The sequence below is a fragment of the Maylandia zebra genome, linkage group LG2 (genome assembly GCF_041146795.1).
Source record: "Maylandia zebra isolate NMK-2024a linkage group LG2, Mzebra_GT3a, whole genome shotgun sequence".
Classification (NCBI taxonomy): Eukaryota; Metazoa; Chordata; class Actinopteri; order Cichliformes; family Cichlidae; genus Maylandia; species Maylandia zebra.
The window spans coordinates 40,297,197-40,321,165 of record NC_135168.1 but is presented as its reverse complement, the minus strand read 5'-3'; the positions used below and the strand labels follow the sequence as shown (position 1 = coordinate 40,321,165).

Here is a 23,969-nt window from a genome sequence, read left to right as displayed (position 1 = left end):
ATTAAAAAATACCAAATTAATTTGATTTTCTTTGTGTAAACCTAAAATTATTCAAAACCAGCAGAGGCTGATTCTGAACACAAAATGAATGAGTTTGTTGGGGCACTGGGGGTAGGAGGAGTACATTTTTGCACTTAAGTATTTGTAAACTCAAAGAAATAAATTCAAGCCCCTCTTTAAGCTTAAACATTATTTTTAATCTCATTCAACGCAAATGTAGCACTCCAGCGTTACCGCAATTATTATTCGTGTGGTGAACCTAAATTATTTTCTCTCAAAGCAGTCTTTGTCACAAGAACACAAAGTTATTGAGTTACACAACGGTCCGCCTTCTTTGAAAATTTTGCGCTCTTTCAGGATCACCTAAATGAATGCAGCTGCTCTTCGCCTCTCTGTACTTTTTGGATAAAACTACACCTTCAGGTAAGGTAACATATTATTTTTTCATATATCCAATTGTGTATTTCTTTATCAGCTAAATCTATGGCAATGCTATTTATCATAGAAGCTTGTAACAGTTGCTTTTTGAACTTTTGGTGGTGCTACCATTCTCTTCTCTGCTTGAATACTATTTTTTTTTTTGACAATATAGCCAGGTCTTTTCAAAAGTTCCTTGTTTTAGAGGAGAAATTGTGTAGCTGCCAACTTTTAAGTCGGAGCGTGTGCTAGCTTATTAGCAGCTAGCCATTGTGCTCAATGAAAGATGATGTCCTATAGCTAACTTCTTTCTTACTGTTTTCTTTTTATAATCTAAAAATATGGTATTCTGTGTTTATTATTATATGCCATTTTCTAGTAGAAAGTATCGTTTTGAGATGTCTTTAAAAGCACTACATAGTTTACTGAGGGTGCTACCAAAAGCGAACCATGTGGCCGGAAGAGTAACTGCAGGCAGCACAATGCGCACTCCCATGACGTTCAAACCTATTTCTTATTATAAAAGATTTCGGCTACGTCCAAACTTACACAGGTATTTTTGAAAATGGAGATTTTCCGTTTTCGTTTTAAAAAATAATCCCGTCCACAGGTAAACGCAAAAATGAAGGAAAACGCTGCTAGGAACATGCCAAAGCAACAGGTGGCGCTATATTCCTAAACTCAGCTAAAAACAGTTTAGGTCTTGACAAACTTCACTGATGGTTCAAATGTTTAGCAACTTTCAGTGTGTTGATTCAGCAGTCTGTATTTAAACTTCTAGTTTACTATATTTATGTATGTTTTATTTCCAGGTGAATGCAGAGTTCCTGCAGATCACTACAAAACCCCTGCAGGCGAAGTTCTTGGCTCAGCTGGACAATTTAACAGACAAGCTGATGCAAATTTTTCAGGGGAGCAAAGGAGCAAAGGGCCAAAAGATCAAGGATATCATGGCGATCAGTAGTTTGGTCAGTACTAATGATAAACCCATCAATTAAATGCAATCAATCAATTCCATTTTTTTCACCCTTTTTTTTCCACCCTTGCATTAGTATGATGACATCGACATAAAGAGGGAGCATACTCTTAAAAGCCTGGTGATCTACTTTAATGAAGATCCAGACCTACTGTTCAAGGAGTATCTGGTACGCTTATCACACTTTCTTTTCTAGATTCAATTTGAGTTAGGTTCATCGCACACAAAATCCTCATATATTCAAAAGAGACAATATAATTGTGAAATATGTATTATTCTTAATAGTCATTGTTGAAACTTGCACTGGAGAGCACTTTTTAAGGGGACGGTTTCAGCAAAAATTCAATTGTTCATTCTTTTGGTGCTGCCATGTAGGTATCTACTGCCTCTATAAACACAGTAAATGTGGACAAAACATTCATCCATTTTCTGTCAGTGTTTCAATTCAGTTTATTTATATAGCGGTATATCACAACAACAGTCATCTCAAGGCACTTCAGAAAGTAAACACTCCAATGGAGTTCAGTTTATTATGCCAATTAGTAAAAAGTCTTCATTATAAGGAACACAGCAGATTGCATCAAGACACTAACTAGTGTCACTGCCATTACAGCAATCTCCTGGTTTCAGGAATAATGTGCATAAAACAAGCTGTTTCAAAAGGTTCCCAATTGTGATGGAATAAGGGAAATTGACCCAGCCCACACACACACACACACACACACACTCACACACACACACACACACACACACACACACACACACACTGATAGACACTGGAGGAGCTGCTGCTCTATATCAAGCCCCTCCCAAAGGTAGGTACATAATACCTGAACCCAAACTATTGATAGGAAACAGATTGACGGGTTTTATTTATGTTTGGAGTGTTTATAGAGGCGGTAGAGACCTATGTTTCAGCACAAAATGATACAAAAGCTGAGTTTTGCATAATATGTCCCCTTCCAAGTGACAGAGCCCTTAAACCTGAAACAACCTGTTTTTCAGACCTCCTCCACTGAGGATGAACGGTTGAGGTCCACTGCAGCAACTGTCATGGGTATTTACACCATCAGAAGAGAAGGGATTCAGGAGCCAGAGGATGTTGGAGTTGTCACTGAAGGTACTACAGTTATGAACAACCTCGGTAGTGTCATCATGGCATTCATCGTCCTCTTTGGACTGATTTATGCACTTGATCTGAGCTATCCAAATGACCACAAGTATACGTTTGAGTTCTGTCAGAAGATTTTGATGAATCTGGATGGACAAAGGCTCAGTACAAAGATGCAGCAAATGAAAATGAAGATGTTTGCTAAGGCAAACAAGACCCAGCACAAAAGTTGATTTTGGCCTTTTTATATCTTTTGTTCAAACTGTGACCTTTTTTTCTTTCTTTTTTTTGGCCAAATGGAAGTTGTCTATTTTTGTCTGCTGTTCTGTTGTGAGTGATGTGACCTTTAATCTGTACTACTATAGATGGATGAAAGGACTGGGGATTTAGCTCAGAAAAAGTTTCATGGTTGTAACCACCATTTTCTTTTTGATTGCTTTTGGGATTTGCAAAGGTAATAGAAAAATGTTGACAAGTTTTGTGTCTTCCAGTGTTTTAAAGTTGGTCTTCCCGTTCTTATAAGCTTGTAAATGTTTACATGTAATTGGTTTTGGAGAAGTATAGTTGAAAGATTTTTTTTTATTAAAATACCTCCCCCTTGGTAACAGAAAAATGTTCTTCATGAAAACACACACACACACACACACACACACACACACACACACACACACATATATATGTATATATACATATATGTATATATATATATATATATATATATATATGTATATATATATATATACGCATATATATATATATATATATATATATATGTATATATATATATACGCATATATATATATATATATATATATGTATGTATATATATATATATATATATATATATATATATATATATATGTATATGTATATATATATATGTATATGTATATATATATGTATATGTGTATATATATATATATGTGTATATATATATATATATATATATATATATATATATATATATATATATATATATATATATATATATATATATATATATATGTGTGTGTGTGTATTTATGTATTGTTCAAGGTTCAAGGTTCTTTATTTGTCACATGCATAGTTATACAAGTATAACATACAGTGAAATGTAGCCTATATAAATATATACAATGATTCTGAAGTGAAATCTGATTTTACAGATTCCAGTTTGTTTTCAGTATTGCCTAGTAGTACAGAGGTGTGTGCTATTCAGATTTGACATTCATTACAAATGTACGTCAGCACTTTTTTGTGAGCACTTTGATTTTTGTTAAGGTTGATTTGACCATGTGACATGTATGTTTATTTACAAAATATTCTGTTTCTGCTTTTAATTCAAGTGAATAAACCTGAGTTGTAAAAACAAATTCATTTTGTCATTATTTTAATGATTAAATTAGTTTTCTGGTAATGAAAATTATGATTTAGTTGAACTCAAAATAATGATTTCAATGCAATGAAAATCTAGCTCAAGTGAATGACATTGTATTGAGTTGGACCAACCAAAACCTTTCACATCATATTAATGTACTTTTTTTCATTTTAGCAGTATTTACGAAATTGTGTTCTACTGACTCAATTTAATTGAATTGTCATGATGTATGTAGATTAGGTTGGACCAAAATAGATGTATTACGTGGAAAACCTGCCATCAGTCCAATTGAGTTCATCCAATGACTTATTTTTTTGAGTGTATAAATAAATGAAAGACCAAAACGAGGGCTTTGTCCTGGAATAAGCAGCAAAAGAAATGAAGAGAGGAGGAAGGAAATCCTTCAGACAGACCCAGACACCCAGCACAGAGACAGAGGTCACTGTCACTGTCCTTTCAGAGAGGCAAAGACTATCCAGGTAGCTCAGACAGTGGTGAAAGTCATGTTTCACTCAGGAGTGTTAAAGTGTCACTGGTCTTCGTAATTGTTACTTTAGCAGACTGATTGCCTATAGACTATATTCAGGTATTCAAATAAAATATTCAGTCTATGAAACTGTGTGAAATAAATGTTTTTATTCATATTTTACTAATTAACACAAATGTGAAAAATGCCTGAATCTAATAAACATGTGTTTTTATCAAGTCTGTTTTATTCATGTAACACACTTAAACAACAGAGCTTGCCCCAAAGTGCTTTCAAGACGGGCACATTTACATTCCAGGTCTAAAAAAAAAGGTTTCAAAATACATGAAAAGCTGAGAGATGTTTTTTTCTGTGTTACTTAATTATTGCACTGTCAAAAGTAAAAATCACAGTTATTAAATGGTCCTGAAAATGGATTCAGAATGTGACACAGAATATGATTCTTCCCTACATGATCTGCCTTTAGAGCTTAAAAGTTTCAGTGTTGGTATTGGTATCAGAACTACTGGTTCTGTATTTACTTTACTTATCAGATTGATACCGATATTTACAGTATTAAACACCACTGAGATGGTGAACTAATTTTGGGGTGGGGTGTGCTATAGTAAACCAATGATATCTCCCCTATATAAGCTGCCTTTATTAGTTAAAAGTATCGGTATTGGTATCGTCAATCCTGTCTCTGTATTTACTTGGTAACAGATCATAACAAAATTTACAGCATGGCACATTGCTACTGGATAACTGCCTTTAAAAATATAGCATATGTAACATATGTAATGATATAACATTTCTTCTAAATTCCACATTTTTTAACACTAGTAAGTGAAATACAGGAATCTCCGACTTTATTAGCTTTGGGGGGGGGGGAGCACCTGAAACACCTAACCCAAACAGACTGTTCGAGAAAGAACTGCAAAATAAAGGAACAGTTTCTCTACTGACTACTGCTTGACAACCTTATTAATCCTCGTAGCAGCCTATTTCGTGAAAACGACTGCAGCATCAGCAAGAGTACACGAATTTGCGGAGATAAAAGATATGTTCTAAACCTTTCATTGGTTTTATCTGCGCCAAAACAGAACAGAACACACAGAGAGGAGTGTATTTCTGTTACTCACATCAGCATAGGTACAGAACCCGACAGTAACTTTTCACTGAACCAAACACATTCACACAGACACCAGAGGCCTACAAAGAGAGGCACAACAGAGTAGTCGATTAATAATTTACAGATACACTGTCACATACCCGGGAAAATAAAGCCCTGGTTATGCGCCCTATTTATGAAGTGTACTTTCATTTAAAAAGAGGGCCCTGCGTCTGTCCGTCTGTGCGCATCCTCCATAGGAAATGAAGCCGTTGAACGCTCAGACACACATAGCACTGCTCAGTTGTGGCTTATGTAATATAATTGTATTAACTACAGGGACACGAGTTCGAATTCCACAATAAATGCGCGCGACTGACAAGAAATTTGTGTTTGTAATGTACACCCAAACAGCGCTTTGACGTGCCTCCCAAATCCTGCCTGCGCTCTACTGTGAACACAGAAAAAAATCCCCTGATGAAAATCAATGACACGGTTAGTGGGAGAGAGGGAGAGGGAGAGAGAGAGAGAGGAGGCGGTGTCTCCTGACAGAGGAGGAGGAGAAAGCGCCCGGTCCTCTAGTCCTCGCTGCTCGCTTTTGCCGTCAATCCCACAAGCAGTCGGGTTCTACCGGAGTGTGCCCGGGGCTGTGGACTTATTTTACCCCGGGAATCAGAAGTGGACACCAACGAACTATTCCAGGTGGGCAGTTCACTGCGTCGCGTCGCTGGTGTGAATTTGAAAAGAAATCTAAATTTGAAGTGATATTGAGAGAAAGCAGCTGAAAGCCAAGACAAAGGTCCGTGAGGGCAGCAATTGTGTTGACGCCGATAATTGCTTTTTCCCCCCTTTTCTGTTTTTTTAATTAGCAGATGGGAAGCTCGCGAGCTAATGTTACGCTGTGCCCAATCTGCCGCGGTAACAACTCTCCAGTGTTTATAATCCGATTAGATGGAGCCTCAGCAGTTTGATGAAATGATCACTCTGCACCCCGTGCAGTCTTTCAGTGGGGGTCCGTTTGTTGCTTCATTGTGACATTCTGACCCATGATGCGTCACAGCGTGAGAGTTGTGTGTTCTCTAAAGTGCTCCATCTCACTTCATCTACACTTTGCAGCATCCTCCGCTCCCCATGTGTTTTCTCACTCTTTTCTTACCCCCGCCTCTCTCCTCTCTCTCTTCTCTTCTGTGTTTCCTTTCAGAAGATGTTCTTCTTTCTGCTACCTGTCGTGGCTCTCTTGCTGAGCAGAGAAACGGTGGTCTCCGCTAACAATAATGAGAAATGGCTGGGAACCGTGGCTCAGTATAAGGACAGATCCTGGAACAGATTCAGAGATGTGAGTTGCTCTGAGAAACACAACATCTAGCCAAAAGCGGCGTTTTAATTAGCTTCAATGCGAATCTTTTCATGTGTTTGTGTTTATCTGTTTGGATTTGTGTGTGTGTGAGAGAGAGAGAGCACACTGCACCCTTGATACACCCTGTGAGTACTTGAGCACTTGCCAGCAGGCATAATCCACCTTGTAGAAACTCAGCAGGTTCAAACCCCGGCTGAAAGCCAATCAGACTTATCGACAGACATTGCACTTCTGTACATGACGGGGAAGAATTCTTGCCAGCTTTTGCTTTGATTGATTGAACGATATTGCTACTGAACTGCCTTTTTTCTTCTTCTGGTAATGCTGTCACAAACTCATAGGGTGTCATTCTGTTATATAGGGCTTTCATTAACAATAATTAATCTCAGTTTTCATTGGGATCAGAAGACATGGGCGTGTGCTATGTGATTTTAACATACAAAACACCTTTGCAGTTAATGTTTATTTATTTATTTTTTATCCATAAGCCTTTTCTGTTTAACCTAAAACAATATTAATGTTTAATGCAAACTTTATGTAGCAGCTATTATATGCAGAGGTATGTGTGTTCTTAAGCTGTGCACATAAACGGTGAACCGAAGGGGCATGTTTCCTGAAGGGTAAGGTGAAAATCCTGGATAGTATTCTCATTTCATGGAAGACAAAGCCATAAAAATGTGCAGTCTTTGGTTCGAATCACATCTTCAACACAGACCTGAAAATAAATGTTTGCAGTGTTTTCTGACAGCATGAATTTACCAGCTTTAAAGCTGCTAAAACAGATATTAAAGTGTATCCAATGCACCTTAACTATAACCTGCCGTGTTCCTACTGTATTGGGACTCTGTCTTGATCTTCTATCAACTCTGCATGATCAAACAGTTCTAAAGCGTCCTATTATTGGAAAATGCTTGGCCTCCATCTCTATGTGTGTAACACAGCTGTCTGCTGGGGGAGCCCTAAATGGGTTAAGATACCTCTCAAGCAATCTTTAATAATTTAAGTGAGAATAAATCTGGATACCCAGACGTCTTGATGCATGACACGTGTTCTTCAAATAATTAGGAAAAGCCTGTGCTCTTCTTTAAGTATTTTGAGATGCAAACTCTTCCACCAATGTTTTAGGTTTGGCCTAATGTGAACTAACACACATCACCAGACCAATAGTAACAGCAGTGTTGCCATACTCTTAACATCATGATGCGCTTTTCTGCAATCCCCAGAGATTTCAGCAGGCAGAGGGGTAACTTTGGCCTTATTAGAGCTGGCCTTCCCCACATAGTACTGTTACCGTGATGTGAGAGGTGGTCATTGCAGTATACATTCAGTTTGAGCTCTACTACCTGCAGTGTGTGTGTGTGTGTCCACTTTATTCCACTCTCTGGTCTCCTGTGCAAATGAGAGTCATTAACAGGAAACTGTCAGTGGAGAGCTGAGGACAGGAGACGAAAAGGAGGAAAAGGAGGGGAAATGAGGAGCAAATATATAGGGGGGAAAGGCTGCGACATTTACTGTACGTTTAATATTTCAAGCAGTGCAACTAACCAAATGAGGGAGCTGCTGTAGTGTTTACATGTGTCTTTGTGTCCCTGTGTGTGAGTGTACTGTCACACCTATCATGTTGGGAAACCTGCTGGTTGCGATTTGTCCAACTGTGTCTTCTTTCCTTCACAATTTATTCCTAGTGATTTCTCTCCTCCTGTGTCTGGCACCAAACTCTTTAATATCACAGCCAGTAAGAAGACTGCTCTGTATGAATCAGTTTCAAACTATAAAACAACTGTCTAAATTTGATGACTGCGGAAATTGTGATCTTCAGGGACAGTACTAGGGTTGGGCAATAAATCAGATTTTATTTTCAGCTATATGTTTGAGCTTCAATAGGTCCTAGCAACTATGAAAACAAAATAACATAGATGACATTGTGCCACAATCCATTTTGCTATGATGCTCTAGTTTTGTCTTGTGTTATAAATGAGCACATCCCTCTTTTTACAGCAGTGGCTTTTACAGCGCCTTTACAGCATAACGTTCCCAGTCAGGCTCAAATGTTTTATCTAGCTTTTATTTTTCTAGTTATTTTATACTGTTACCAGCAACTTTATTAGGTACACGTGTTTAGCTAATATTTCAAATATCTAATCACCCAATTATATTGCAGCAACTCAGTTCATTTAGGGATGTAAGCATTGTTAAGATAACTTTTTGAAGCTCAAACCAAGCATCAAAATGGGGAAGAAAAGTGATTTAAGTGGCTTTGAATGTGACATGGTTGTTGAAGCCAGATGGGTTGGTCTGAGTATTTCAAAAACTGCTAATCTGCTGGGATTTTCCCATGCAAACATTATTAGGGTTCACAGAGAAAGGTCCAAAAAAGAGAAAATATTGAGTGAGAGGTAGTTCTCTGAGCAAAAATGCCTTGTTGATGTTAGAGGCCAGAAGAGCATGGCCAGATGCTTTTAGGCTCATGGGAAGGCAAGAGTACCTCAAATAACCACTCATTACAACCGAGGCATATGCAGAAGACTATGCAGAGTAGTCTGTAGTATTACTGAGCTACAGCAGCAGTCAGCTAAGAACTGGAAACCCAGGCTGCAATTCTTCCGGCCGTACCACCTGGAGTAGGGCTGCTCAATTAATCGAATTTTAATCACGATTACGATCTGGGCTTTCAACGATCATTAAAAATGACTGAGCCGATTATTAGCCCCTCCCTCATTTATCTGCGACTCCTTAAAGGCCGGTCCGTGAAAATATTGTCGGGCATAAACCGGTCCGTTGCGCAAAAAAGGTTGGAGACCGCTGATTAAGAGGACCCGAGGGAAGCTCGGAAAGCTAAGCAGAAGTTATTTGGAGAGGAGAGTGACTGCCGTTGGTTGAAAAGAGAGGTAAAAAAAACTTCAGTGGTGTTGCACACTATTTTATATTATTTTTTAAAGTCATTATTCAATACATTGTTATTGTTAACCCTTTAAAGCCGGTCAGAGCAGCACGCTCCGTTTTGTGTAACTATTTTTAAATCCCTGTAGAACCTGAACCGTGTAAGCTAGCGCAATAATTTATTTTGCATATGAAACCGGAGGAGTTGTACTTACATCTTATGCCATCAGTTTGTCCTCGGTCACGGTTTCCTTCCACATAAAGCTTTGCAAAAATTGCATAAAAAGCGCTTGCAGGAACAAAAACATAATATTCCAGAAACACGCTTTGCCAATCCGATCAGCTGTTCGTAACACTTCCCACAGTGAAACAGACGTCGCGAACTATCGCATGTCTGCCATTTCCTGCCCGAAACCGGAAGTGACGTCATTTTCGCGGAAAATGTAGTTTTTTACTTGTAGGCCTTATAGCCTATACTGGTCATGTTTGACTTTTCTGAATAGTTTCTGGGATGCTTAGAACTCGAATTGCACTGCTGGAAATAGTTTATTTTGATGCACCAGCTGTTTTCTTTGCAAATTTGCATCATAGGATTGTTTTTTCGTTTTTCCTGCAGTACATAAAAATTGGTGTATCTCCAAAATAAAACTATGAAGACACTCAAAATAAATTTCCTGTTGTTGTAAACTATTTTTTGCAACTTTTTTGTATTTAAAGTTTTGAGGGATAAACCTCTTAAATTTCTCCAAGTAGAAATATATGTAAAAAACAAAACAAAAACGATTTTCAATTTTTTTGTAGTTTATTGCACTTTTTTGCAATTAATGTAGTTACTATGGACTTAATGCATACATATTATTAAAATATGGGCTATAACAGTTGTATAGCAACTTGAAATGCTCCCACAAATGGCACTACAAGATGTAAAAAAATAATATAAGCTCTGGTGGACTTGGTTCTATAGTAGGTCTTAAAGGGTTAAATAAATATCGTCAAATAATCGAGATCTCAATTTCAGTGAAAATAATCGTGATTATCATTTTTGCCATAATCGAGCAGTCCTAACCTGGAGTATGCCTGATCTCATCTGATCTCGGAAGTTTAATAGGGTCAGTCCTAGTTAGTGCTTGAATGAGAGACTGCCTGGGAATACCAGGTGTTCTAAGCTTGTGGTGGCTCAGGAGGCAGAGCAGTTCAAATACTAATCAGAAGGTTGGTAGTTTAACTGAGTATTGTTGCTGACCATGGTCACCCCTTCATGACCACAGTGCACCACCATCTTCTGATGGCTGCTCAAAGCTCAAATCATCTCAAACTTTACCCAAAATGGCCCCGACAGTCACTAGAACTTTGGGATGTGGTGGAGTGGGAGATTCACATCATGGGCGGACATCTGACAAATCTGCAGCAACTGTGTAATGCCAGAAAGTCAATATGGACCAGAATCTCTGATGAATGCTTCCAGCATCTTGTTGAATCAATTCAAAGACATTTTTTTTAAAGTTTGAAAAATTCACATTTTTCCCAAATCAATGAACAATCACGTTGCACAATCTTAATTTCATCAGAGTAATTGTGATTGTGATTAATTTTACCATAACTACTTGGTCCTAGACAACAATTAAGTGATCTAAGGAGACTTAACACTGTGAAAAAATGTTTGGCATAATCATCAGTCTTAAATGATAGTCTTAAATTAAACTGTGTGTCATGTATGTAATTATTTTATTTAAGTCTTTAGTAAGAACAAGGACCCCAGCCATAGCACTGCAATCCCACAGTGTGACTGCTGCTATGAATCATGTTTACAACCCAGGTAATTAAAACACAGATTGATATGATTCCAGTTCACTCCCCCCCCCCCCCCTCCTTTTCTTCTCAACCATGACTCCATGGTTTCTCCATTTTCCCCTCATGGTTTTTTTAATTTGGGGTGGGGTGGACGCAGTATGTCAACAACATGTTGAATGTTAAGCTGATGATCTGGCGCTGTCTTAATCATCTGACATTCCTCAGAGCTGATATAGTGTGGAAGGAAGATGATGTGCAGATTGTAACATGAAAAAAAACCCCTGCCTGTCCTTGTAGTGAGTAATATAACAAATATTTTACATTATTTAAAAACATAATTATTAAAAACAAAAGATGATTATTCTCTACAGGATGGCACTTGGAAAATTATCATATCACAGTGAAAGCAGATGGTAAGCGAAGTATATAAAGAATAATTACTTTATTGTGAACAGTAGAACCCAACAGTACTGGATTTTGGGGAGTTGATGCTCATACTGAAAATATATTGCTATAATGACCAATATTCTTCTACTGTTCGTCTGACATACACTCTGGTACATTTGCTGCAGTCATTAATGACAGTATTGGAGTCGCTCTGCAGGGAAAACTATGATGATGGTGATGGTGACACCGTTTATAATTTAACCCAAGCACCTTTTCTGTAAAACATCTCTACCAGACAGCATAGCTGCCAATACCAATATATCTCTAATAGGCTGATATCAGCTAACAGATGTATTAGCTGCACTCTGAAAATATATCTCAAGGTTTAATAGCCTTGCTGGAAAAAGTTTAGTGTATAACAATGAGTATCAGCTATAAATTATCCCGATCCTTATATTTTCCAATTTAATTTTATCACCACTTATTAATCTTGTGAACAATTTCTTTTTATAGCAGTACGTCAGTCTCTCTATCAGTTCTTTGCTCTTTCATCAATTCTTATTGAGTGATGAAGTCAACATTTTTCTTCCAAGCTTCTCCATTTCTGTCATTTTCTCCCTCTGTCTGCAGAGCAGCGAATGACCCTGTGCTTCCTCAACCATAGCCCTTCCTATCGCCCCCTTTCTCTTCCCCTGGCCTTACCCATGACTCCTCCTCTCTTCTGTTCTCCTCTGCCTGCCATGTTTCACTCTGCATCCCTGTTGATGAGCCACTTGCTCCTTCTGCATAATGCATGAGTGTCCATTTCTTGGCAGAGCTGGTGCAATAGTTAAATAGTCAATGTCCAGGTGGCTTATCTTAAAAAAAAAAAAAAGGAACACGGGATTTGATTTATTCAATTGCTTAGTCACATTACTAACTGAGGTCTAACGTGTAGGGAGATAAGTGTGCTGCAGATTAATCTAGTCCTCCTTTTGTTAAATGACATGCGGTAGAAAAATAATTGTGTTTCTTACCAGCACAGTTTGACATTTTAATAGCATTTTTCTCAATCAATAGTAGCTCCAGTGTCTTTGTTCCTTAGTTGCATTCATGATGCAAACGTTAATTTATGCTGTTTATGCAGACAACAGAACATGTTTGTGGAATAAATGGCATGCAATGTTCAGAATGAAGTCTGTAGAAAGACTTGCTGCCAGAGCTAGTTCAAATACTCACAATATTGTGATTAGCTGTCTTGTGAAAAATTGCTTTAATTTGTTGAAGATGTGGTTCAGCTTGCTAGAGGACACCTAAATGTTCTCGACCAATTAAATTGTTTATTAATCCTTAAATTTGCTAAACCTCCTTTGTTGCACTTTTGCCAAACGACTTGTTGTTGTTGTTTATGCCAACAGTAGCCTTTTTGAGTTGTCCTGAGGTTGCAATCACCATTTTAATTTTCATAAGCTCTTATGCAAATAAACTATAGCTGCAGAGAATATACACACATTTGTATGCAGCACAGGGTTCAACTGTGTTTCTGTTTCAGACAGGGTCAACTTTGTTGTAAGCCTGCAGCTGCCTTCTGTTGTTGGCTACATCAAAGTATTCTGGTCAGGACAAAAGTGAATATGAGAGGTCCAGCTGGAGCAGTGGTAGAATTAGTAGCAGCAAAAACTGCAAACCTTACTAACCAATCCAAACCTAGTGACAGAGATGATGCCACAGAGCATCAAAGAGCAACCCCGCTGATTTCCTGGAGCGGAGGCACCAATATTCACACTTCCATCACACTCGTGGCACATATTCATCCACTCTATCTCTCCTCAGACGCTTATCTCAAGTGTTGTCAATAGACACATTTTTAGCAGATAATTATGGTCCTTCATTTTTTTCTAAATCATTTGGCTAATTACAGCAGCGTTCACCTTGTTGACCACAATCTTAGATGCCCTCTGCAGGGAATAGAGGTAATAATGTAGAATAATCTATTTATAACATTTCATAAAATAGTGCAATTGGAGATATACAATGCAACTGAAAAGATCCTTTTATAATCAAATTTTATAGAATATTGAAAGCTATCAACAAACAGTGTGTACATTGTTGGGCTGGCTGGTTTGGGTCAGTTCTGCTATTCTGGATTAAGACAGTCTATCACAGGTGGATTTTATTGGTTATTGGTTAGTTTATATTGAAATAAATGTACTCTAAGCATTACAGCTGAAGAGCCTTTTTATATTGTGAGCATGAGCTTAGTTGATCTGAAATGAAACATCAGTGCATGAGCGTAGAGATCCCCAGATGGCAGAATGAGAGATTGTTGAAAGAACTGGAAAAAATAAGGCATTCTGCAGCAAAAACTCAACAGCTGCTTAGTTTACTCATATGTCATCTTCTGCTGATGGGTGACTTGCAAGACCTTATGGCTTATTAGCAGAAAGCATTAAGTTGAGTGCAACAAAAAAATGGTTAGATGGCTGTGTTGACGTCACAGTTTACGTGAGCAAAGACTATCATGGCAAGCATACCTGTGGCATTAGTCATCTCTGACAGCACACCACAGACTTTTCTGCACTGTCACTAGCAAACAAAGACACCAACTGCAACTGTGTCCTCCAAGCAGACTAGAAAATAACATCTGAAAGAACACATGTTCAGAGTGCCTATAGTTGCCTGCATTCATGGCCACAAGTCACTATAGACACTTATAGTGGAAAGTAAAAAAGCCCCTTAGCTTTCAATACAACCCCTGCTAGCATGCTATAGGTAATGTACAACAACTTTTTGACTGACAAAAAGTTCTGGTTATAGATTTTAAAATGCCATCTTGTACAGGAAGTATGTTGACATAGACTTCTTAACTTTTAGACTTGTGGGACAAACCTGGGGAATGCATACTGATCTGAAAATTTGGTTCATGCATGAATATACTTGGAGTTACATCTCAACCGTGTCATCTTCTCTCACCATTTCTTCTGGCTTTTTTTCCTGACAGAATAAAAGCTGTCATTTCTATTCTGGAATCTTTTATACTAAAGAGGTAAAAAGAAAAAAGTTTTCAATTTTCTGAGCCTGTTGTTTGTTTCTTTTCTAAAGGAGGCTTTTTTACTAGCTGTCCACTTCCACTATTTTCATTCCTTTCAGAGTGAGATCCTGTCTACCACCCTGCAGGGTGTTCTGTCAGGTTTACAGAAATCCAATAAGTCGAATTTATGAGGGACATTGGATGTCTGCTGTGTATTACCTCATGTATTTGTGTAAATGCATTCCGTCTTCAGACTGTCTATTCATTAGTCGGTGTATGGAGAGACATGATGAACACCTGTGTATGTGCTTGTGTAGGTGCCCTGTAATTTAAACATGAGAGCCACCTGTCTCAGCTCATTCTCACAATGAGAATTAAATGCCATCCGTATTCTGTTTTCCAAGATGCCAGCATTTTCGGGACTGTCAGTCAAAGATCCCGCCTGTGGCGTAGTTTTGTCTGCAACAGAAGCACCTGAAGAGTTATTATCATTTATTAAATTCACAAATGGTTTGTTTGGTAGCTTGTTTTACATGTTTTGTCCTTTGGCATTTATGGAGGAAAGGATTTTGCTGAGCATGCATTTTTTTTTTGTTCCACACACTGCTTCACAGTCAACACATTTATACCTGGATGCTCCCCTCTGAATCCAAATTAAATGGTATTGGTCGGTGTGTCTGGGTTTGTGCAGGCCTGTATATGCATGTGCTCTGATTGGTCGGTTGCACAGCCAAGGGGGAGGGGTAGGGAGGTTTAGAGAGGTAGCTTAGAAAAGACGAACCCCTGGAGTCACCTTCACCTTCCCCCCCTCTCTCTCTCTGACACACACACACACACACACACACACACACACACACACACACACACACACACACACACACACACACAAACATACATAAATCCTGAGTGTATTCTCAATTAAGCAAAGACTTGCCTGAACACCTGTCATTCTTTCTTATCTCCCCCTCTGCTCTGCCCTCCATTTCTCTTTCTCCTACTCAGCTGCTTCTATACCTTCTCTTCATGCATTTCATTATCCTCTCTTCTCTCTGTCTCTCTCTCCTGGCTCATCCCATTTTCTTTTTTACATTCCACTAATTCCCGATGAAACAGTGCCCTTCAAAATAAACCCCCGCTGTCTCTCATGCTTTCTGCTCCTTTCAACCCATGATTTTTTTCCATGCTCTACTTCTGTGTGAATATTTTTCACTTTGAGCCATTGATGTCAAATGAGAACATTCTGATTCTAATCTCTGTTCTAAAGGACTGTGGTTGTGTGCATTTCTTTATGTGTTCTAGTACCTCTTCAAACTAAAGTTTCCATGTGTCTGTCTTGCTGATGTTTCTGCCTGTGTGTACTGACACACAAACACATGATCCCATCCACCCCGAGGCTTTTGGTGAGATCAATTATTTAATTCACAGGGCAGGGTAACCTGGATTGGAGCCTTGATCTAATCAATAAGAGTGAAAAATACAGGAACACACAAACACACACACACCATGCATACATAGTCAGCTGAGGGCAGTTCGGTCACAGGAAAGACAAAGGTCACTGTCCCTTATGACCAGGACACACTGATTGTGAAGTGTGGGTGTGTGCACACATGTGTGTACACTCAATACTGGAGTGTACAACAGAGAGATAGACAAAGCAGGGGAGATAAAGGACTGGCCGTAATTTTGGCTACAGACCAGAGAGGGGAAATAGAAAAAAGAGAGAGAGATGCTAGGAGAAGAGAGGAAGAGGAGGAGCTTTAATGTGAAGCCTATGAGCACCGGCAGAACAGATGGACAAACATGGAAGGATAGGAGAAATGTGGAATCGATCATCTATGTGTGTGTGTGTGTGTGTGTGTGTGTGTGTGTGTGTGTGTGTGTGTGTGTGTGTGTGTGTGTGTGTGTGTGCACGTGTGCGTGTGTTTCAGTCAGCTTTGTTACGGCAGCCCCTCCAAGCTCCATTCTTTCTCTGTGGGGATTGTCTTTCTGTTGGTCTATTTGGTGCAGATATGAAGGTCTCCTGCTAAGCTGTTGATTCTTTTGAAGAGATGCTGTCTGGTTAGTCTGCGTCTCTCTAAAGATTTACCTAGACAGACTACTGCTAGACCATGGAAAAAACACAACAAAAAACTGTAATGCCACCAGATCTACATTTAGATCTATTCCTTTAAGCAATATATTAGAAAACTTGCATTTAGAACCCTTGTCCTTGGTACCATTGTAATAGATGAGGTAATAATGAGTTATTACATTGCCACAACCGTTAAATGTGTCTAGTTATATATGCAAAGAGATTGTAGAACTTTTCCACTAAGTGCCAAAAATGTAATGAAATTTCCTTCACAAGCATTAGCTAGCAATATAATCATTTAAAAAAAATCTCACAGGCTAGAGACTGAAATGTGAATTTACCATTCTCTGAATGTTAGGTAAAAGCATTAGCAGTAATTATATCGCTGCATAAACAAACTAATTGAATGCCATCAAACCCTCCCTTAATGCAACAACGTGATGGAATTTGGGTGGATTCCCTCTTCAGTCCTTTTTTTTCTCTGAACATTATTTTGAGTGTTACATCTGAAAAATAAAATTCGGGATCATTATCATTAAAAATGGGTCACAATAGTAATTTTAGCAACCACACAAGCATTATTGCCTATTAAAAGAGATTCTTGTATCAGCAGTGGAGCTTTCTCTGCTTTCATTTGCCGCTTCTTCACATATAGTTTTGATTGGCTATTTGATTCACAGTCTTACCAATTCAATAATGCTTTGGGCTATGGGTATTGAGCAGGATTCCATCTAATTAATAATTCAACTAATCATTTGAGCACTACAACAGATTCAATCTACGTTCTAAATCTCTAGTGTTAACATGTGATTACAATGCATGCAGGACGTATGCATACACCTTTGAGCTGTTCCCTCCCCTCCCTTCATTTTCTTTTACCATATTTCATTTTCATTGATTTATGCCATTGTTGTTTGTTTGTTTGTTTGTTTTTATATATTAATGGTCGAGTAAAGTATAAATGTCACAGTTGTTCTTGCTGAATCTGTTGCCACTGCCATTGATGAAGCTGTCATCCTCACTGTGCACCTGTTTTTAGAGTGTGATCAGATGTCTTTTCCTCTGGGGTTTTTTTTCTCTCTCTGCATCTCTCCATACGGCAGTGTGTAAAGTGTAAAGTAAAAGTAAAGTGTAAAGTAAAGTGTAAAGTGTGCGTGTTAGTCCCCATAGGGAAATAGTTCCTCTGCATTTAACCCATTCACCTAGTGAAGCAGTGGGAAGCCACCAGTGCAGCGCCCGGGGAGCAGTGTGTAGGGACGGCACCTTGCTCAGGGGTACCTCAGGGTAGCCGTTCAGTGGAGTCGAACCCCCGACCTTCCGATCATGGGGCCACCACTCTACCTACTGAGCTATCCCTGTTAATCTGCTTTATATATCTCTGTATTACTGTAGGGTCCTTACCATACAATTTAAAGCACATTGAGGTGACTGTTGTTGTGATTTGGTGCTATATAAATAAAATTGAATTGAATTTTGGTTATTTAATTGGTTATTTAATAGCCTTGGAATAACACACCTTTTCACCTATTAATTTGGTGTCTCTTACTTTGAGTCTAATGCAATAGTATTGTAAGAATGTATAGCTGTGCGAGGGGTGGTGCTAGACTGTACTGTTCTATTAAATACTTAGCATCTCAACATGTTGACAGTGACTGAGCTGAGCAGGTATAATGTTCATCCTCAGGGGTAGTTCAAATCTGCCCACCATAGTTAATACCCTCACTCAGTAGCTGTTGAGCTTTTTCATTCTTAAACCAAAAGTTGACAGTGTAGAACATTCAGGTAACACATAGTTTGCATGATTCATTCCTCTGGAATATTGAAAACTTCAGAACTTTTTCTGGCAGTCAAGTTGTCAAGATTTGTCTGCCTGGCTCTTGACAGACAGAAAAACTTTGAGCAGTTCTGTAGAAGGCGTCAAAAGAAAACATAATATTATAATAATTATGCAGCATGAAATCTATGTGACTGAAAAAAAGCTGCTGGACATCTGAAGAAGTAAGGGTTAATTAGAAGAAATGTGAGCATGAGGCAGAGAAAGATAATACTCACTGTTCAACTGTTTCTCCGTTATAATAATCACTTTTTGTATTGTGCAATTTTTTGCTGCCACACAATGGACCAACATTTTCTTCTCTCCACCGTCATGTAGTGAGGTATATCTTGTGATTTATAAGCCAGCTTCTTGCCATGACTGATTATAAGTGTCTTCCTTTGCTTGTTCCCCGTAATCACAGGGGTTGTTACTAAGATGATGAACGCATCGCTTTTCTCATCGTGATAACTGATGCAGATTATCATACAAACAGCACTCAAATTACACATCAGCCTCTGGAATGAATTGTTTGGCTACATATTGTGTTTTGGTAGCAGTATAATCACTTATTGTAATTCATTAGATTTTATATGCAAGTTGGCTTACCACATTTGAAAAACAAAAATAAGCCTTTCCAAACCTGAGAATCAAAATGTTGAATAAATTGTGAGAAGTCTGTTTCCGTTTTTTTTTCCTCACACCTTCGCAGTTTAGTTTTAGATCAGTGTCAGCATCTCTTCCCCACCTCTTTCACTCTTTCTCTTCTTCTCTCACTCTGATGTTTACAGTCTCTAAAACCATGTCAGATTGAATTGGTCATTATCTCGTTTTTCCCCTGAGGAAAGGGATACAGTTACTGTTTGTGTGTTAGAGCGTGTGTGTGAGTTTGAAAGATGTCTTGTCTCCTTCAATAATTCATCAGGTTTCTGCTATTGCGGCTCATGTGATGCTCGAGGGGGAGGGAGTAAAGGGGAGATACCAAGAGAGGCAGAGAGAGGAAGACGCACCGAGATCTGACAGATTTTATTTTGTGTAGCTGTAATTGATTTTCCATATCCCTTACTGTATCACTTTCTACAGCATGTTTTAAAAACTCATCATTTCCACTCAAGGTTTAGAAAACAGTATCAATTTGGTTTTCCTCCAGAAAGCAAATGTTTATTAAATTAACAGACAATATACTAAATAGAGACTTGAGATAGACTGGTGACCTATCCAGATTGTCCATTTGATAGCTTAGATAGACTTGCATCATTTCATGCTGCTTTTCTATTGATTGGCTTGTATTTGTATCAGAATTGTGGTCTCAGGGCGTGTCTGGTCACAAGAAAACAGATAAGTTTTTACTTTTGATTTATGACTGCTCATTTGGAGCCATGATTTAAGATATCACATTTCTTACACAATGGTAATCCTTTGTCTTGGTTAGCCAAAAATTGCTCGATGTGTGGTTTAAAACCAAGACTGCTTATAAACTTATCAAGTAGAAAAAGTTGAGAAATAAAGAATTCCCCCAAAATGGGCCGTAACAGAAATCATAATAAATTTGCAGTAAAACTATTATGTTATCCCAATTTTTAGATTTGGTTTACTGTAAATAGGTTGCATTTTGTGCATGTTTTTACATGTATTTTTTCCTCAAACGTGTTTCCTTGTTGAACATGTGGTTTTACTACTATCCTTGTTATCTAGCCTAAGCTTAGGCTAGACGTGCTTAATTATGTGACAATGTTGGATTCTATTTTATATTCATATACTGATGAAGTTTAAAAAAATAAAATAAGTCCCTGCAACACTTTCATTTATGATATGCAAACTCTGGGTAAATCAAAGCAATAGCGACAATTCTCCGAATTTTGAGAGGGTTATTATAGCAGATTGCTAAGTGTCTGAGAATGTTTTGATGTTACAGTTTGTTTTATTCTTACAATGTTATGCATACAGTGATGCAGCTGAGTTTGACCCTTTTGACTCGTAGTGGTCATCTTTCATAAAACTGACACTGCATGCACTGATATGCAAGGACCAGCATACAGAGTAGAGTGTTTTAATCCAATACAGGAAAATTAGGCACATTTTCAGCATGTCCCTATCTCTAAAGGTAGTCTATTAAACATTTACAAACTATTGCATAGTTTGTGGTCACAATTTGGAACCAGAAACCATGTACCTTTATGAGTTTATTAACCTTTACCTCAGTAAGTTAAACTTTCTATTTTGTTTTCTGTATTTGTACTTTAATTACACTCTTCCATGAATATGTTTCCTTAACTGTCACTCAAATAGCACAATACCATCAACAGCACACTTTCCCTCAAGATTAGTGATGGCTGTGGTTCAGGACGTAGAGTTGGAAAGTTAGTGGTTCAAACCCTTGCTTTTGTGAAACTTCCTTGGGCAAGAAATTGAAATGCCAGGTCCCCTTGATCATCTGGATGTTAAGCTATAAGCATTTAGGTGTAGAAAAAGGCACCCTGTATGTATTTGTTAATGAGGCTTATGGTGAAAAAGAGCTTTGAGCACTTAAATTGAGTACAAAAGCACATAATAGTTCAGGCTTTTTCTTCAATAAGACTTTGTTATGTTTCCAAACATTTTTGTATTTAGTGAAACCCAGAAGGCTCTGAAAATAAGATCAAGGTTTAGAAAGACTGCAATTTTGCTTTCCGGAGTCACTAAAGTTATTACAACAGACAAAAAACATCCCATTTTGAAGCTGTGGTCATGCTGTTTTATCCAACAGTTGTAGAGATATTTCACACAAAACCACAAGAGTGGACCTCCTGGTGGCATATGGAGAAAAGTCAGCGGGATTTGTCCTCTGGGGACCGCAGGAGTCCGAAACAATTTCCCACAGCTTGTTGAGATATTGCCTGTCTTGACCAAAGCATAGGGCAAACCAATCTAGAGACGGACATGGCCATTGCCATTTCATACTATAAAGGCATATAGTAGGAAAACTGCTCCTGTACAGGATTCATTCAACTGGAATTCAGGTATTACATTTCAGCAACACAGTCTGCACCATACTCCTGCTGCGAAGTCCTAATAGAGAAGAATCCAGTTTATTGTAAGCCCTGTGTGTTGGTGGGAATCTGTGGTGGTGAGTATTTTCTGCTCTGTGTTGAGGGTCAGAAATGGCAGTTGATGGATAAAAACCATATTGAGCACAATAATCAAGATCTGTAACAACTCTTAAAGTTATTCCAGACATTGGAGATACTTCTAGTATGTCACTGCCAACTTTAGACCCATTTTCTGAGGCGTCACACAACCACTCTCCAATCAGATGTCACAGTGTTGTCAGAGTAACAGCTGGGCGGATGTCCTGTTTCAGGCTGACTTTCAAACCCAGAGAGACATGAGTAACCAGATTTAAGCCAGATGGTGTTTTTATGCTGTATGTTATTTAAACTTTTAATGTTGAAGATATTGACATGTGTTTGAAGGAGAAACCGCTCATTTAAAAGTCATTTGGTGAAGTTCAGTTTTTATTATTTTAAACAGTGGAGTCCTTTCATTGTTAGTTGTAGAGTTTGTGCTATTTTTTAATCTAAACCATTATTACATTAGACACTATCAGTAAAGCTACTTATGCATCAAACAGTTAATACTAAGTCTATATTTTCACCTTCTTTTGGCTTTTGATGTGTTTATTGCAAAATCTGCAAAGCAAATTTATGCACATGTTTTGTGATGTGGAATCTGATAAGGTTTGTTTTATTCATAGTTATAATCCATATAAATTACATTACACACTAGAGGATAGCATGTGCTCATACAGGGATTTGTATCACTGATTACACATTAAGCACCATTCAAAACGAAGTGTAAAATTGCTTTACAAGAACAAATGGAACACTACAGTTAATCTGACCAAAATAGATAGTGCATTAGTGCAGTTTTTATTTTGATCAGCTCAGATTGTATACATTTATGTTCTCATTTCTGTATAACGGCATTGGATGAGTAGCATTTTGCCCATCTTTAACCATGCTTTTGGATTTTTTTTCCCGGGATCTGGATGTTCCCACTTAATAAACAGTTGTGTGATGGACTTACCTTTATCATTTCCTTCACTTTGTCACCTTTGTGACACCCCTAATTCTGTATGATAGACTGACTCTGTCATGTTGCATGTGCTAACAACGGCAGTCCCAATGATCGAGCAGTTAGCTGGGGAAAGACATAGGAAGAATAGTGAAGCAAAATGGTCATATGCATTGGCTAAATAAAGGGAGATTGATTATGCGTATGTCACACTTTTGATGAGAGAGAGACAGAGTGAGATGGATGTGGGAGTAAAAATGAATACGTTTATGTATATGCGTGTTGGAGGCTGACACAAGAATTGTTTGACAGCTTTAATTAAACTCAGCTGAGTCAGGCGGCTGAGCTGCGACTTCAGTCACAATTTAATGAGCCACACACGCAGCAGCCCACACGGAATAAGGTGCATTTCTTTAAACCTCCCTCTTTTCTTCTGCCTGTCTTGTGTGTGTTTGTTTACAAAGGGAGTCCCCATTATGTGAAACATTAATTTTTAAGATGAAAACAGGGTTTAGGTTTTGGCAGGTAGTAGTTACGACTAAGGTAAGTCTTAAGAACATGATTGTAAGTCAATAAAGTTCTCTAAAGTCATGAAAAAATGGGAACAGAACTAAGCATGTGTGTGAGTGTGTACATGTATGTGAGCGCACTCCTGTGAAAGCACAAGCCTTTGGCTTATTTCCAGTGACTTCCTCGTGGATTTTCAGTTGGATAGTACGGTGTGCTCAGATGCTGCTGATCAATACGAGGAGCTTCCTTTTTTTCAAACTGACAGAAAAAAAAAATGTTCCTTTCCAGCCAGTTTTGGCAGGCATGGCTTCGCTTTGGATGGGACTTTTTTAATTGCTGCAATTAAGAGATTTGCTTTGCCAAAACCTTTTATTTGCACAGCATTAGAGCCTCACTGACATATTGGTGGTCCAATATTATCAGCTTATGTTGGCTTATCACAGATATGTTGTAACCAGCATGTATGTTAGACCAGCGGTCCCCAACCTTTTTTGCGGCACGGACCGGTTTATGCCCGACAACATTTTCACGGACCGGCCTTTAAGGTGTCGCGGATAAATACAACAAAATAAAACTAGTACCGGTACCGAAAAAAAGAAGATTTATTCATAACACACGTGAAAAGACCCAGGAAAACCGAGTTAACGATAAAAACGATA

The 23,969-nt window shown here is 38.3% G+C and overlaps 2 protein-coding genes across 4 annotated transcripts in view; both read left to right on the top strand.

The window, feature by feature from the left end:
- Positions 1-261: 261 nt before the first annotated feature.
- LOC143413958 (uncharacterized) lies at positions 262-3,108 on the top strand. 2 transcript variants are annotated; one of them, XM_076877474.1, is made up of 4 exons: positions 262-423; positions 1,230-1,385; positions 1,470-1,562; positions 2,399-3,108. In XM_076877474.1, the coding sequence occupies exons 2-4, from the start codon at positions 1,314-1,316 to the stop codon at positions 2,735-2,737; spliced, it is 504 nt and encodes a 167-aa protein (XP_076733589.1). In that variant the 5' UTR covers positions 262-423; positions 1,230-1,313; the 3' UTR covers positions 2,738-3,108. The 2 variants fall into 2 exon arrangements, with proteins under 2 accessions (XP_076733589.1, XP_076733588.1); XM_076877473.1 differs by lacking the exon at positions 262-423 and adding an exon at positions 943-1,078.
- A 2,881-nt stretch (positions 3,109-5,989) lies between these two features.
- spock1 (SPARC (osteonectin), cwcv and kazal like domains proteoglycan 1) overlaps positions 5,990-23,969 on the top strand; it is a 117,283-nt gene continuing 99,303 nt past the window's right edge. Inside the window, exons 1-2 of one of the 2 annotated variants that reach the window (XM_076873580.1) lie at positions 5,990-6,140; positions 6,640-6,774. In XM_076873580.1, the coding sequence (XP_076729695.1) occupies positions 6,643-6,774 (132 nt within the window). In that variant the 5' untranslated portion in view covers positions 5,990-6,140; positions 6,640-6,642. The remainder of the gene's footprint in view (positions 6,141-6,639; positions 6,775-23,969) is intronic. The other variant, XM_076873581.1, reaches the window with a different exon arrangement.

Excerpts from the sequence above, each read along its gene's own strand:
- LOC143413958 (XM_076877473.1), top strand. The coding sequence starts at position 1,040 with ATGAAGGAAAACGCTGCTAGGAACATGCCAAAGCAACAG. Across the intron at positions 1,079-1,229 it reads GGAACATGCCAAAGCAACAG|GTGAATGCAGAGTTCCTGCA; the intron begins GTGGCGCTATAT and ends TTTTATTTCCAG. Across the intron at positions 1,386-1,469 it reads TCATGGCGATCAGTAGTTTG|TATGATGACATCGACATAAA; the intron begins GTCAGTACTAAT and ends CCCTTGCATTAG.